This window comes from Arachis ipaensis, chromosome B02 (assembly GCF_000816755.2).
Source record: "Arachis ipaensis cultivar K30076 chromosome B02, Araip1.1, whole genome shotgun sequence".
In the NCBI taxonomy this organism is placed as follows: domain Eukaryota; kingdom Viridiplantae; phylum Streptophyta; class Magnoliopsida; order Fabales; family Fabaceae; genus Arachis; species Arachis ipaensis.
Genome location: NC_029786.2, coordinates 1,817,795 through 1,831,109, shown reverse-complemented (window position 1 = coordinate 1,831,109; position 13,315 = coordinate 1,817,795). Strand labels below are relative to the sequence as shown.

Below are 13,315 nucleotides of genomic sequence, written 5' to 3'. Positions count from 1 at the left end.
TTAGGTAAATCCTATTATTATTAGTTCAATCAAAATCAAATACAAATAAATAACTAAAAATGACTTAGCAAAATTGTACAGAGAAAATGAAGCATAAGACAAATTTCAGCAGCAAATACTTTTCTTCTAACAAAAGCTACTTTCATGAACACATAATTCTCTGGAAACCATATATCTACATGAGATTTCCACCATCTAGTGAGTTCCTAGCATATACAATTCTAAGAATTAGTTCTTCGGGTCAATATAGTAATCACGAATAACAAGTGACATCGTGTCGACCTGGCTCATTAACTAGATTACAATAGCTAATGAACCATGAATCGACACGATATCCTATACCGAATGAGTGGAGATATCATTTTGCTACTCAAATTGATCCTCTTTCCATCTTCATCATGTTGCATACATCATGCATCCAAAGTTTCCAGTTTTATAAAGCTATATCTTGAGACTTGAAATGTTGACACACTCATCAAACCATAGTAATCTAAATCTTCACTTGAAATGCTTTCAACCATCTATTCATATAGTCTTTTAATCCAAATCCCCTGCTAGGCTTAAGAATTTGCTTGAACAAAGCCATTTTTGGAACATTCCAATGCTCCACATGCCTGAATTCATTCATTTTTCAAGCATTTTATTAGTTGCCAAAATGATAATACATCAATTCTAGAGAGGTTTAATTACTCTGTTGGTCTTTATAATTCACCAAATTTTCAATTGGATCTTTATACTTTTTTTCATTTCAATTGGGTCCCTACATTGCTTTTAATTTTGTAATTAAGTCCTTTTCATGTCAAAAACGTTAAAATTAACAGAATATTTTTCCCAAAATACATAAGGTCGAAAATCTAATTAGGTTTTTAACTATGAATACCTTCAATTTGCAAAAAAATATTCAGTTAACTCTAATATTTTTTACACTAGGAAGGACCTAATTATAAAATTAAAAGCAATGTAGGGATCCAGTTGAAAGGAAAAAAAAAATATAGGAACCTAATTACAAATTTGGTAAAACTATAGGGACCAACAAAATAATTAAACCTTCTAGAGATGTCGAATCATGGATATACATTATTAAAAGTATAAAATTTTTCTCACCTACATACTTTTCCTGATTGTGGATCAAAATAATATTCTGTGTATCCAGTTGCTGCAACATATTATCAACATGATCAAATTGAATTTATTATAATAAATATTCGTGCTGCATGAATACAACAACAAAGCCTTATCCTACCAGGCAAAGTCGTTTGGCTACATATTCACAGACAGATCTTTCTTAACAAAGAATTAATTGTTAATTATTTTATTAGAAATTTTATATTATTCATGTTTATTAAAAGTTAAAACTTAAAACCAAGAAACTAGCAATGAATGATGACTAAAATATGAAATAAGTTTACTCTGAAAAACAGATAAAGCAATGCACAATTGTATTCATTTATTTTCAAGTAATAAGAGATCTACTAGGAAAAAGTTTACTTAATTATATATGATCTTCAATGGCTCAACCAATGCATAGAAATGAAAAAGGTTTGAAATGCAACAGAAGAGTTAATCGCATAGTCTCTTAAAAAATCTTCTTAATCATCATCTAAAATAACCAATTCTTTCTGTAAGGCAATGTTTAAGCGAATCTATTAGGAAGATAAATCGTTTCTCGTACCAGAAAGTATTGGCCTCCAAGGAAATGACAAGACACAACTAAATCTCCAGTGGCCTATTCCTTTATCCTGTCATAAAAACCATATAACAAAGATGAAGTTTTTTTCAGTATTCAAGTTTCTAAATCCAAATGTGTAGCATGTGATGAGGCACTATGAAATATGTTAAAAAGTTTGAAGTTTGTATTCACCTCAAAATCTTCCCATTTCATGAGCTTCATATTTGACTTCTCCAAAAGAGATCCAAAGTTAGTGCAGTTCCTTTTGAAACGCTGAAGCCCTTTAAAGGATCCTGCTGGATCCGCGAATTCGCAGTCGTCTTCATAAGCATTTAATGTGAGATCACCTGAGAGGTTTGGAAGAAGGTTAGAGAAACATATAAACATACTCAAATTACTAGCTGGAAGAATACCAACTGATATTAGCTTGACTTTAATTTTAGCCTATATGATCTTAAAAATTGCTGATTGCATCATGCAATGCGCCTGTTAGAGATATAATAACTGTTCATATATCTTCTCCTATCAGCTTAACCTTTTAGCACAAGTGGTTTCATGATATGGTATCAGAGCTTCTATAAACTAAAAGTTTAGAATTCGAACTTTGCTGAAAAAGTTTATGCAAAAGACTCAAATTCATCGAGACGACTGCAACAACCATAATCACAACCATCTCAACCACAACTACAACCGGAATTTAAAAACCTAAGTTTTCTCTAATTAGATAATTTGATATCACATTGTATATGAAGGCATTACCATATCACTAATGTAGAATTATAAAAATCACATTTTGACAGTCAAAATTGTACTAATTTCAAACCATACACACATAATATATATAGGAAAAAATGGGATTAACATAAGAAAAGAAGGAAATAATGGTGGGTATGGTTTCAGTTTCACCTGTGACAAAATAGGACCTTTGAAAATCTTGTTTGATAGTATCCACAACAGCATCACGATCAATGGATTCAAGAAGCCTCTGAGGAGCTTTCTCATTGGAAGATGGCTTCAAAGCAGAAGCAGCAATGCCAAGAAGCTCAGAACCATACCATGCTACCTTTAACAATGCATTGTTATTATTATTGTTATTGTTCTGTGGTTGTTGAGACTCTTCTTGTTGATTATGTCCTGTTCCATTGAATTGAATTCTTCTTAATTTACAGATTCTATGGCTGTGGTGTTGTTTTGGTAGAAAGATCAAAGAATTGTTTTGGTGAGTAGTGTTGAATTTGATTGAAGGAAAAGAAGCTATGGTTGCTAATGCCATTAGGAGTTAGAGTGCAAAATATGAAAGAAGAAGCTCCTAGTTTAAATATCTTTAAGGTATCAATAAATAACAGCCACACAATAATAATGCTAAAAGCAAAAACTTTTTTTCCCTTTTTTTAATGAGAAGTCAATATTCATATGCACAATTGTCACACATAAAACAAACAATAAGAAATATAGTAGCTTCGAAGTTGATATGTTTCTTATTTTTTTATCAAACATAGTTTTTTTTTTTTTTCTGGATTTTAACTAGGATAACAATTAGAAATTTTTTATTATTTGATATTATGTTGCGCTTAGGAGATACCGTGAAAAAAAAAAAAAAAAAAAAAGGAAAAAAATAAATAACTTTTGATCCAAACTTAAAAATATACAGTAAATATATTTACAAAAGATATCAAAAGTATTGAACTTGTAATCTGTTATGCCATTTCATAAATTATGCATTGAACTATGAAACATTTTACAGTAAATATAGATAAACTATACTGTCAACACATTGCTGACTCAAAAAATAACAACTGTGTCCCAGGCTATGCTTTTGCAACCCCAAATAAGACACCACTCTCCAGCACCCTCTCTATCTCTCTCTCTTTTTTTTTTCCTCCGTTAGAAATTAGAACCAACTAAAATTACAAAGGAAACAACACAATATTGCTTTCACCAATCCATGAAGAAACTTTCAAGTTCCAAACTAATATATCTTTCCCTTCTCAAAAATTACACAGAAAAAAATGTTGCCTCTGAGCTGCAAAAGCTGTGCAATTCGCCGGTGCTGAAGCCAGCAATCAAGTCAAACAAAAAGGAAAACTTATGATAAACTAATATTCTGCTGCTTTTAAGTATTGTCATTGAACCTGTTATGTTATTATTGAGCTGAATCAGCATATCATCTCAATCGCGGACGGAAGAACACAAATCTTCTTTGGAAGGAACCCTAAATGCTCGCCGTCAGATTGAATATATACTCCACCTCTGCCTGAAATGTCCTCCACCTCAATAGAATTTACACTACCAAACACAAAGAAAGCACCAAATTAGTACAAGCTCAACCGTAAGCAAGCCTAAAAGAAATTAAAAGTGCTAACAAAAGAACTAGCTTCTATTGAATCGACATGGTTATATATTTTATGCCAAGGTGGGATACACGGTGCTGTTTGGTCCGTGTAGCCAAACCAAACCTCACCTAGTGGGAGAAGGCTTAGCTGATATTAAGAAATCCAAATCAAAACAAAGGTCGGTAGAGTTATTTACGAAATTCTGTTTTACACAAACGCTCATAACAATCATCTTCTTAGCAACATTCACCAACATCCACAATAATAACAAGATATTCAAAGTCAAACTTCTGATGACTGTAAGATCAACTAAGTCAAAAATTCCAGCATACGGAAGGATAAAAATTCTGCCTTCCTCGCGTCTCTATAATTGGGATGCTTTCGATTCAAGGCATAAGTACTAAAATAATAATGATATACACATTCATGAGTCATAAACCAAGACAATCTTCACCAAAGAGCTTATACCTTCTTGAAGAAACATTCTTCACCTTCAGGTGTGTCCCACTGTAAATCTTATGTAAGTTTAGGATAAAATCGTACCACTTGAAGTGCTGAAGAATCACAACCTGCAGAATTTACATGAGAAAAATATATTAACAGGAGTTAAAGAAAGGATTTTAACCAGCATAATAAGGGTGCCTACCGATAAATTTCCACTGCGAGGATCAGCATTGGGAGTAATTTTCATACCGCCACCAAAGAATTTTGCATTTCCAACACAAAGGGCCGTCACTTGGGGACAAAACTCCCACTCACCTTCATTGACCTGCACTTTATTGAATCATAAAACTTGCACATCTTGGGCCTCATATGCACAAGCTACGTTTGATAGCTGTGCTAGGACATGTATACAGAGACAAAAAGACAAAAAATTTGTATTTTGGGACACACTATCATATATTTGTCCCCAATTCCAAACACGTTTGTATGTTTATCTTTGTATACAAAAGCTGAGGGATGAAAAACCAAGTTGTACTGACCTTGATCCTGAAATCCTGATTATAATGACTCATGAAGGCTTGCAATGCACCAATGACATAACACAAGTTGCCGAATTTCTTGTACTTAGAAGCGTAAAATCCTGCCTTTGCACTCCTGCATAAATTTTGTCACGAATCGATTTAGAAATGATGTCCGTGACAGAATGCTTAACCTGAAACTCCCAATTTAACCTTACAAATGAATGTCAGCAACATTTATGAAGTAATTCTGATCGCCGGTGGGTCCAGTGATAACACCAACATCTACCCTTGATCTCATCCCTAAGAAAGACTCAAACATGTCATGAGTGGAAAACTAAAAAATAGATATGGCAACAAATATTGTGCAGCAATCATAGACAAGCTCGATATGAAGGTAAAGAAACCGCAAGAAAAGAGGTTGAACCTTTAGCAACACGTTCAACAGCAGCATAAGGATCATTGCTCCTGAGAAGAAAAAAAGGCAGAGTAGATGTTTCTATTCACTTCCTTGTTCTTGAGCAAATGAAGTACATTAGAAACAAAAGGAGAATCATGAATTCATGATAAACAGGAACTAACCATCCAAATGTTCTTGCAAAATCAGAACCAGTTCCCAAGGGTATCACCTACAAAAGGACAGAACATGGTTATATTCTTAACATGCCCCATATACAATCTTCTTAGAGATAACCGAATCAAACACCGCATGATTGAGTTAAAATGAGAATACTACATGTCCTTATGGAAATTAACTCACCCCAAGAGCAGTTGCCTTTAAGTTCTCTTTATTGTTACTAGCAACAGGTTTTCCATCGCAAAAGAAACCATTAACAACCTGCTTATAACATACTGTGATGCGTGAGGAATATTGTCTCTTAACAAAATATCTTAGGTGAACAATCAATCAAGAATGTTGAAATCATGGAAATCGGTGTGCCTAAAATAAACTAATTGCTACCAAATCACCAAAAGCTTTTACAAATACAAGCTCAAGGCAAGCTTGATCGAACACATTCTCATCTCCCGGATAGAAGTTTTTCAATGACATCAAGTGTTAAACTAAAGTATGTAGTAATATAGATGGCAAGAAATCCGTCTAAATATATCATCAACCAAATCCTATGAAGTATGGACACACCAACTAAGCAAGATGTCTATGAATCCAACAAATGTCAATGTTTGACAGTTAAAAGACAATTCTCTGACACCGCCATGGCCAATTACTTCTGCTTTTACTAATTCAAACCCAATTCAAACACAGATCGGATATTAGTATAAATTTTTCAAACGAAATTAGTAGCTACAAGTATTGATACAAATGACATATACTAAAAATGGTTCAAAAATAATTGGGTGAGTTTAGATATTAGTGATTAGTGATTATTAGTATTATGGCGTTTTTGAATGCTTGAATATCATATAAATCTTGAACATATATGTTAGTATATCATGTGTCCTTTGTCTATCTGTATGTCGTCCGTTTTCATAGTCCGATAGTGTAATCAATTATATAAACTTAAACAGAAAAATAACGGGCGAAAAACGCAGGGTGCACCTCATAAATAGTTCCATCACCTCCGACAGCAATGACTGCTTCTGCTCCTTCCCTTATAGCCTAAATGGCAAGAATAACATCTTAATAACTCAGAAGAACCAACATAAATAAAAATAAAATTCACAATTGATTTCAGCTCATCAATAACCAACCTCTCTTGTTATGTCAATGGCATGACGAGGACCCGTAGTAAATGACTCACAAATCTATCAAGGACAAAAACAAAATGAAGAATCAAAAACTGTTAATCTCTAGTATTGTGAAATTGCAAACAAACACAAGCAACAGAATTTGCGGATTCAAAATTAAAAACAAAACATAGGCTGATGACAAAGCTGATAGTGTACTCACATTGTAATCATTACCAAGGCGAGACCTTAGAAATGGAAGCAACTTCTTCCAATCTTTACCAGTGCGACCATTAGCACCTGCATGCAAATCAAAGTGCAAGTTTTGTAACAAATAAATAAAAAAAAAACTGAACTTTTCCCTCAAATAAATCGTGGTAAAGTTCCAATTCCAACACCCCATCATTCATTTGAGCTCAAAAACAAAGGAGAAATATACATTATATACATATATGTATATAAAAAGTTTCCTTTCGCATATGCAACCCAAGTTTCATGGTTCCAATTTTTCAAAAATTTGAACTTTCAACAAAGTAAATAATGGGCAGGCTCCAATCACAACACCTCATCAGTTATTTGAGCTAAAAATAAGTAAAAATCACATTTTTTTTTCCTCTTGGGAATTTTCTCAGAAACAAAACAGTAAGTGAGGAAGTGAAGAACCAACAAACCTTGGGGATTGACAACGAAAACAAGCTCCCTTTGGCGAGGAGAGGATACAAAATTAAGAGCAGTTTGAAGATCTTGTTCCACGGGTTCCACGGGTTTAAGCTCGGATCTGAGAACAGGGGTGGGTGAAGCACTTGCAGCAGCCATTGAAGTTCCTCTTCCCAATGCCACAAAGTAGAAATTCTGATGATGATAATAATAATTATGATTGGGGTAAATGAAACTATGGCACGTCATCATTTTCATGAACAAGAGTGTTAGAAAGAATGAAAGTTCAATTTTTTGTACACTACTTCTGTTCTTAGCTTATAGCAGTTTCAATTTTGAAGGCAAAATGGATGGAGATTGAATACCCTTTTTTATAGTAGCATGTGGAATTTCCTAAAAAAGAAAACATTATTGTTACATGCCTAGGAATATGATAATGATTTTTCCATGCTTCATATATGTGGTATAATCGATAACTTTTTAAAATAAAAAAAAAATCAATAATTGAAAAGTTTTTAAGAAAAATAAATAAATAAATAATATTTGAATTTTATCAAATTTGTCAAATATTTAAAAATTTTCTATTTTTAAATATCAAAGTAATATTAATTATTGAATAATAACTAATTAATACCCATGAGCTACTGCATGCATAATGTGTGGAATTCAAATCCCAATATATATTTAACCCGACGAGTGAACTCACTACTCGACCAACTAAGTTGGTTATTAACTTATTATCAATATCAATTTATTATCTTTTATACCATTCTTTACACTTAAAAAAAAAAAGAATGAATGACTAAGACTTAAAAAGGAAAAGGAAAATTTATATTTATACCACTAGAATTCAACAAATAATTAACTAACAACACTCATAGAAAAAAAATTAAAAACTATCCCTTTATATATAACTAGAATTCAATATAATTAAAAGGGCTTGTAGAAGAGATATATTACCCACAAATAAAAGGAAGATTATGATCAAAGGGGTTTGATATAAGTCCACAATGCTATCTTTGACAAGCAGATGAGAAAGAAGCTCAGTATATATTTATCTAAATTTGAATGTTGATTCATCAAATAAGAGAGGTAAATGTGACATAAGAGGAAGCCTTGAAGAGCATTTTTCTTCTCAAATGTGTGAAGTTTATTTGGTTTATGGTAGTCTCACTCAGAGGTGATGAATGTGTTTTTCTTTATTATTCTTCTTCTTTCTTAGGTTTTTCTTAGATATAAATGTTTTTGGAGTATGTGTAGTTGACCATGGTTTCCATGATTGTAGGAAAACCGCTAAAAATTATTGGTCTAGTTGTTAAACACCATTTAGATGAAGTAATTGCCCTAAAAATGGGGCTACTTTTCTGCTGTTGAAAAAAAGTACAACTATGGAAGAGTTGATTAGAATTTAGAAGTTGAGATTTCAGGAGGAAATATACATTGATAAATTTGATGGATTGGTGAAAATATTCGAAATTTTATTACGTTAAAAAGATAAAAAAAAAAAAAAGCTCAAAATTTATTTTATTTAACTTTTATTAATAAAAATTAAATAAGATAAAATTTAACGGTTTTTTATTAATTTTTTTATTATTAAATATTTTTGTTATTATTTGTGGTGTGTATAATATGGTGACTTTAACTTTATGCTAAAAATAAAATTTTGTTAGAGACATCTTTATTTTTTAAGTGAATATAAAGAGATTATGCCGTTTGATTTATAATTCGTTAGCTTATCAGACTGATCTATGTTCTTTGAGGCATTTTTATTATTATTTCTTTTTTTTTATGAAAGTATATTATTACTCAACTAAAGAAAACATATAATAGATTTGGTACTACTAATCCTATTTAGATTTAATCACCAAAAAAAAAATACTATTTAGATTTTAACTTTATTGAGTCTGAGAATGTCTCAATTAGATTATATCAATAGTATATTATTTTATAGAGAGAGAATTAATTTAACTATATTATGTGTAGATTTTTCTTCTCCACCAATTTTTTTGGCAAGGTTGAGGAAAAAAATTTTATGTGGGCTCCACATATATTTTTTTATTTTTCATTCAATTTTTTTTTGTGATCCAAACAAAACAAAATTGAGTTTTCCATCCAATTTCACCTCTTACATTTTCTTTCCTTCCAAATTTCACTCATCCAAACACAGTGTTAGTGTTGGTGGCACATAAAAAAAGCATGCAACACCTCCATAATCCATATACATAGTTACATACTCTCTTGATTCAATGATTCATAAATATGCAGAGTTTCATTTCACAATCACACACATAATTTCCCAAAATCAAACCCAAAATCGCAGACAACCCAAAAACCAAAACAAAATTGGCAACAACAGCATTCAGCAGTGGCAGCTGAACTCAACTTGGTTCTTTCTTCTTCTTCTTCTTCTTCTTATTCAAAATTCAACAGAATCTCACACATCACTATCATAACATAGAAAACTCTCAGATTTGGCAAAATTCAATCCAAAAATTCTCTCTTTTTGTCTTTTTCTCTCTTTCCCCCAATGTCTTGCATTAGGTTTCTCACAAAACATTCACCATCTTCTTCATTTTCATCTTCTATTCTGAGACACATTCGTTTCATGAGCAATGTTCCAGAGAACACGGTGTACTCAGGTCCAACGCCACAAATCGCAAACCAGAGAACAACACTCATGCAGCTACGTCAAAAGCATAGAAACTCGAAACCGATAACAATGGTAACCGCATACGATTACCCTTCAGCGGTGCACTTAGACATGGCTGGCATTGATATATGCCTCGTTGGTGACTCAGCTTCCATGGTGGTTCATGGACACGACACCACTCTCCCTATCACCGTTGATGAGATGCTTGTTCATTGCCGTGCCGTTGCCCGTGGCGCCAAAAATCCTATGCTTGTTGGGGACTTGCCTTTTGGCTCCTATGAATCAAGTTCCGATCAGGTTTTTATTTTTAACGAAATTGGTGAATTTTCCTACTTTTCATCCAAATCAGTCACCAATAAATACGTGTATTTTGTATTTTAACATGAATTCTGTATTTGATGGCCCATGATTGATTTGATTTTGATGAGAATTAAGTAGGAGAGTTGTATATGTATAAAGTAGGAGAGTTGTGTGTGTATTTTGATGAGAATTAGATTTTGGATTTGGGAAAGTCTGCAAAATAATGGAATGTGCTTTTTCACTTCTTTTTTCATTTTATTTTTTTTGAAATATGGATATTTTCAACCATACTACCATAGTAGCTTTCTTCTTTTTCCGCTTTTGGGATTGAACATGCATTTGCACTTGTTTGATTGATGGAAAAGTTGTAGACAAAATATAACTATGTTTAATTTGTTGGTAGAATTGGGTGTGTTCGTTGAGGCTTCTTCCTTCTAGAAAGAGGAACTTTGTTATTACAAGGCTTGAAGTTATTATTATTGGAAGAAGAATGAGCAAGAGCTGCATTGGCCTTGAATGCTAATTGACCCAAATCCTGCATAGAAAGCGGAACCCGGGATCTGATTCTAGGAACAATGAAGTAAATATGATCCAACTGAAGCTCTTCACTTGGATCCACAGCTTTCATTGTTGAACCAACATTGATTGATTCTGAGCTGCATATGAAGCAGTTTGGATTCTGAGACAAAACATGCCATGCTTTCAAAGGCTTCTTTAGTTGTTGCAAGATTTTGGTTTTGGGAAAGTCTGCAAAATATTGGAATGTGCTTTTTCACTTTTTTTTTTTTTTTTTGAAATATGGATATTTTCAACCATAATAGCTTTCTTCTTTTTCCTAGTTTGGGATTGAACATGCATTTGCACTTGTTTGATTGATGGGAAAGTTGTAGACAAAATATAACTATGTTTAATATGTTGGTAGAATATATAGAATTTGCTTTGTTGCTTGAATAAAGATGTGGGGAATCTAAGTTGAATTTACCTAGTGTGCAATGGTTCTGAATTATTTTTATGTTTGATTATGAGCAGGCGGTTGATACAGCGGTTCGGATTTTAAAGGAAGGCGGAATGGATGCCATAAAATTGGAAGGAGGTTCCCCTTCGAGGATTGTTGCGGCGAAGGCTATTGTTGAAGCGGGAATAGCAGTGATGGGGCATGTAGGGCTTACTCCACAGGCCATTAGTGTTTTAGGGGGTTTTAGACCTCAGGGAAGGAACATTTTAAGTGCTGTCAAGGTTTATCTCTCTCTTTGAATTATGCATCTATTTTGAATATTTGAACAATTTTATTATCATCCTAAAAGGTATTAATTAGCCCGTTTAGGTTGTCGAGACAGCATTGGCTTTGCAAGAAGCAGGGTGTTTTTCTGTTGTTCTAGAATGTGTGCCTGCACCTGTGGCCGCCGCAGCAACAGCAGCACTTCAAATTCCCACTATTGGAATTGGGGCCGGACCCTTTTGTAGTGGACAGGTAAGTTTGTGTAATTTTCTGTCTAGTATTCTCAAAATGGACAAGGTTATCAACCTTAAAGAGTTCACCTAAACTCGTAGAACATAGGTAAAATTGGATCACAAAACTCAACTCGTAAACACCAGAGTTTGATAGCTTCCATAATGAAACTTTGTACAAGATGATTAGCTTATGATAATAGCCAAAATTTGTATTTGTTAATAATAGTGTCACACATGGCCTGGCTTTATTTGAAAGCATTTCTTCTTCATCAAGTTGCTGTATGTTAAGCCTTTTGTATCATGATCAGTTTCTAAATGATTTTTATTCACTTTGGTATATATGTATCTTGACATAATTGAGTTGGAGAAAAAGAAAGCTATAATCTTGAGTCATTGGAGTACTTGTAGCTATGGAGAGAACTAGTATTCCGATCATCCCTCAATCATTTTGAGATGATTAAACATAAAATGAGGAATTCAATTCAGTTTTATGTTAATGCAGGTGCTAGTTTATCATGATCTTCTTGGTATGCTTCAGCACCCCCATCATGCAAAGGTATTTCAAGCAAATGCTAACATAATGTATTTCCTTCAAGCGATATAGGATTCATTGCTGAAATTGTTATGATCTATCATTTTGCAGGTTACTCCAAAATTTTGCAAGCAATATGCTCGTGTAGGAGACATTATCAACAAAGCCTTACTAGAGTATAAAGAAGATGTGACTAACGGTTCATTCCCTGATGCTCACCATAGTCCATACAAAATTAGTGAAGCAGATGCTGAAGGTTTTTCTAATGAGTTGCAAAAGCTAGGTTTTGACAAAGCAGCATCCGCAGCATCTGAAGCAGTTCAAAGGCTTAATGCAACCAAATAAGTTGGGTGAAGGTAACTGAACAAGTTAATAGTAAAGCTATGGAGGTAGCCTTCATGTTTTTTCATTTGATGTTGTTCGTCTTCTTTGGTGGCACACCGATTTGAAACGGCATGATAGAATTGAAGTTCAGTCAACTACTGATATATAGAGTGATGATGCAACTATCTTAGGCCAATTCGCACCATTTTCTTTTATGTATCAATATTTTGTTCTCCAGCATTGTATATGGAACATCAATGAAACCTTAGGCAGATTACCAAAAGGAAATTATGTTTTTATCAATGTAAGAGCAAAATGTTGGGAACTGATTTTGAAATTTTTCACTATTCAGAGAAGAGAAGTGGTCCATAATAGTGACCAAATAAATGTCTTTCCAATTTTCACTATTGATTGATGTTTGTCTATTCTCTTATATTTCTGTTAAGGTTCACTCCCTACCCATGTTTGTTTATAGTTAACAAGCATAGGATTGAATTAAAATTAATTATAATTACTAACAATAATTTAATAAATGTTTTTATGCAAAAAAAATTAATAATGTGCTAAAAAGAAACATTGACTGAGTGATTCCTCAAAAAAGACATCACAATTCTTCAAAGCCTGCAAAAATTGAGCTATCTTCATTGTTCGCAATTTGGAACTTCAATCTAGAAAGAAAATTGGATTCTAAGAATAGAATCCCTTAATGTTGGTGAAAAGTAGTTTTTATTTTTAACCTCTTGTCTTATA

The 13,315-nt window shown here is 32.9% G+C and overlaps 3 protein-coding genes across 4 annotated transcripts; 1 reads left to right on the top strand and 2 right to left on the bottom strand.

Moving 5' to 3' along the window:
• LOC107622399 lies at positions 1–3,040 on the bottom strand. 2 transcript variants are annotated; one of them, XM_021115063.1, is made up of 5 exons: positions 2,576–3,040; positions 1,862–2,016; positions 1,673–1,739; positions 1,113–1,156; positions 1–614 (listed from the first exon to the last, which is right to left on the bottom strand). In XM_021115063.1, the coding sequence occupies exons 1-5, from the start codon at positions 2,940–2,942 to the stop codon at positions 561–563; spliced, it is 687 nt and encodes a 228-aa protein (XP_020970722.1). In that variant the 5' UTR covers positions 2,943–3,040; the 3' UTR covers positions 1–560. The 2 variants fall into 2 exon arrangements, with proteins under 2 accessions (XP_020970722.1, XP_016179766.1); XM_016324280.2 differs by having other exon boundaries at positions 1,105–1,156; positions 2,576–3,030.
• On the bottom strand, positions 3,351–7,668 carry LOC107622391 (sphingoid long-chain bases kinase 2, mitochondrial). The gene is made up of 12 exons (XM_016324268.2): positions 7,322–7,668; positions 6,874–6,950; positions 6,675–6,728; positions 6,523–6,582; positions 5,725–5,802; positions 5,547–5,593; positions 5,392–5,432; positions 5,183–5,267; positions 4,986–5,100; positions 4,649–4,771; positions 4,471–4,571; positions 3,351–3,955 (listed from the first exon to the last, which is right to left on the bottom strand). Exons 1-12 carry the CDS (start codon positions 7,563–7,565, stop codon positions 3,826–3,828), a joined length of 1,155 nt encoding a protein of 384 aa, XP_016179754.1. The 5' UTR covers positions 7,566–7,668; the 3' UTR covers positions 3,351–3,825.
• Positions 9,835–12,967, top strand: LOC107622371 (3-methyl-2-oxobutanoate hydroxymethyltransferase 1, mitochondrial). Its single transcript, XM_016324250.1, has 6 exons — positions 9,835–10,254; positions 11,287–11,493; positions 11,582–11,728; positions 12,212–12,265; positions 12,353–12,588; positions 12,636–12,967. The coding sequence occupies exons 1-5, from the start codon at positions 9,835–9,837 to the stop codon at positions 12,584–12,586; spliced, it is 1,062 nt and encodes a 353-aa protein (XP_016179736.1). The 3' UTR covers positions 12,587–12,588; positions 12,636–12,967.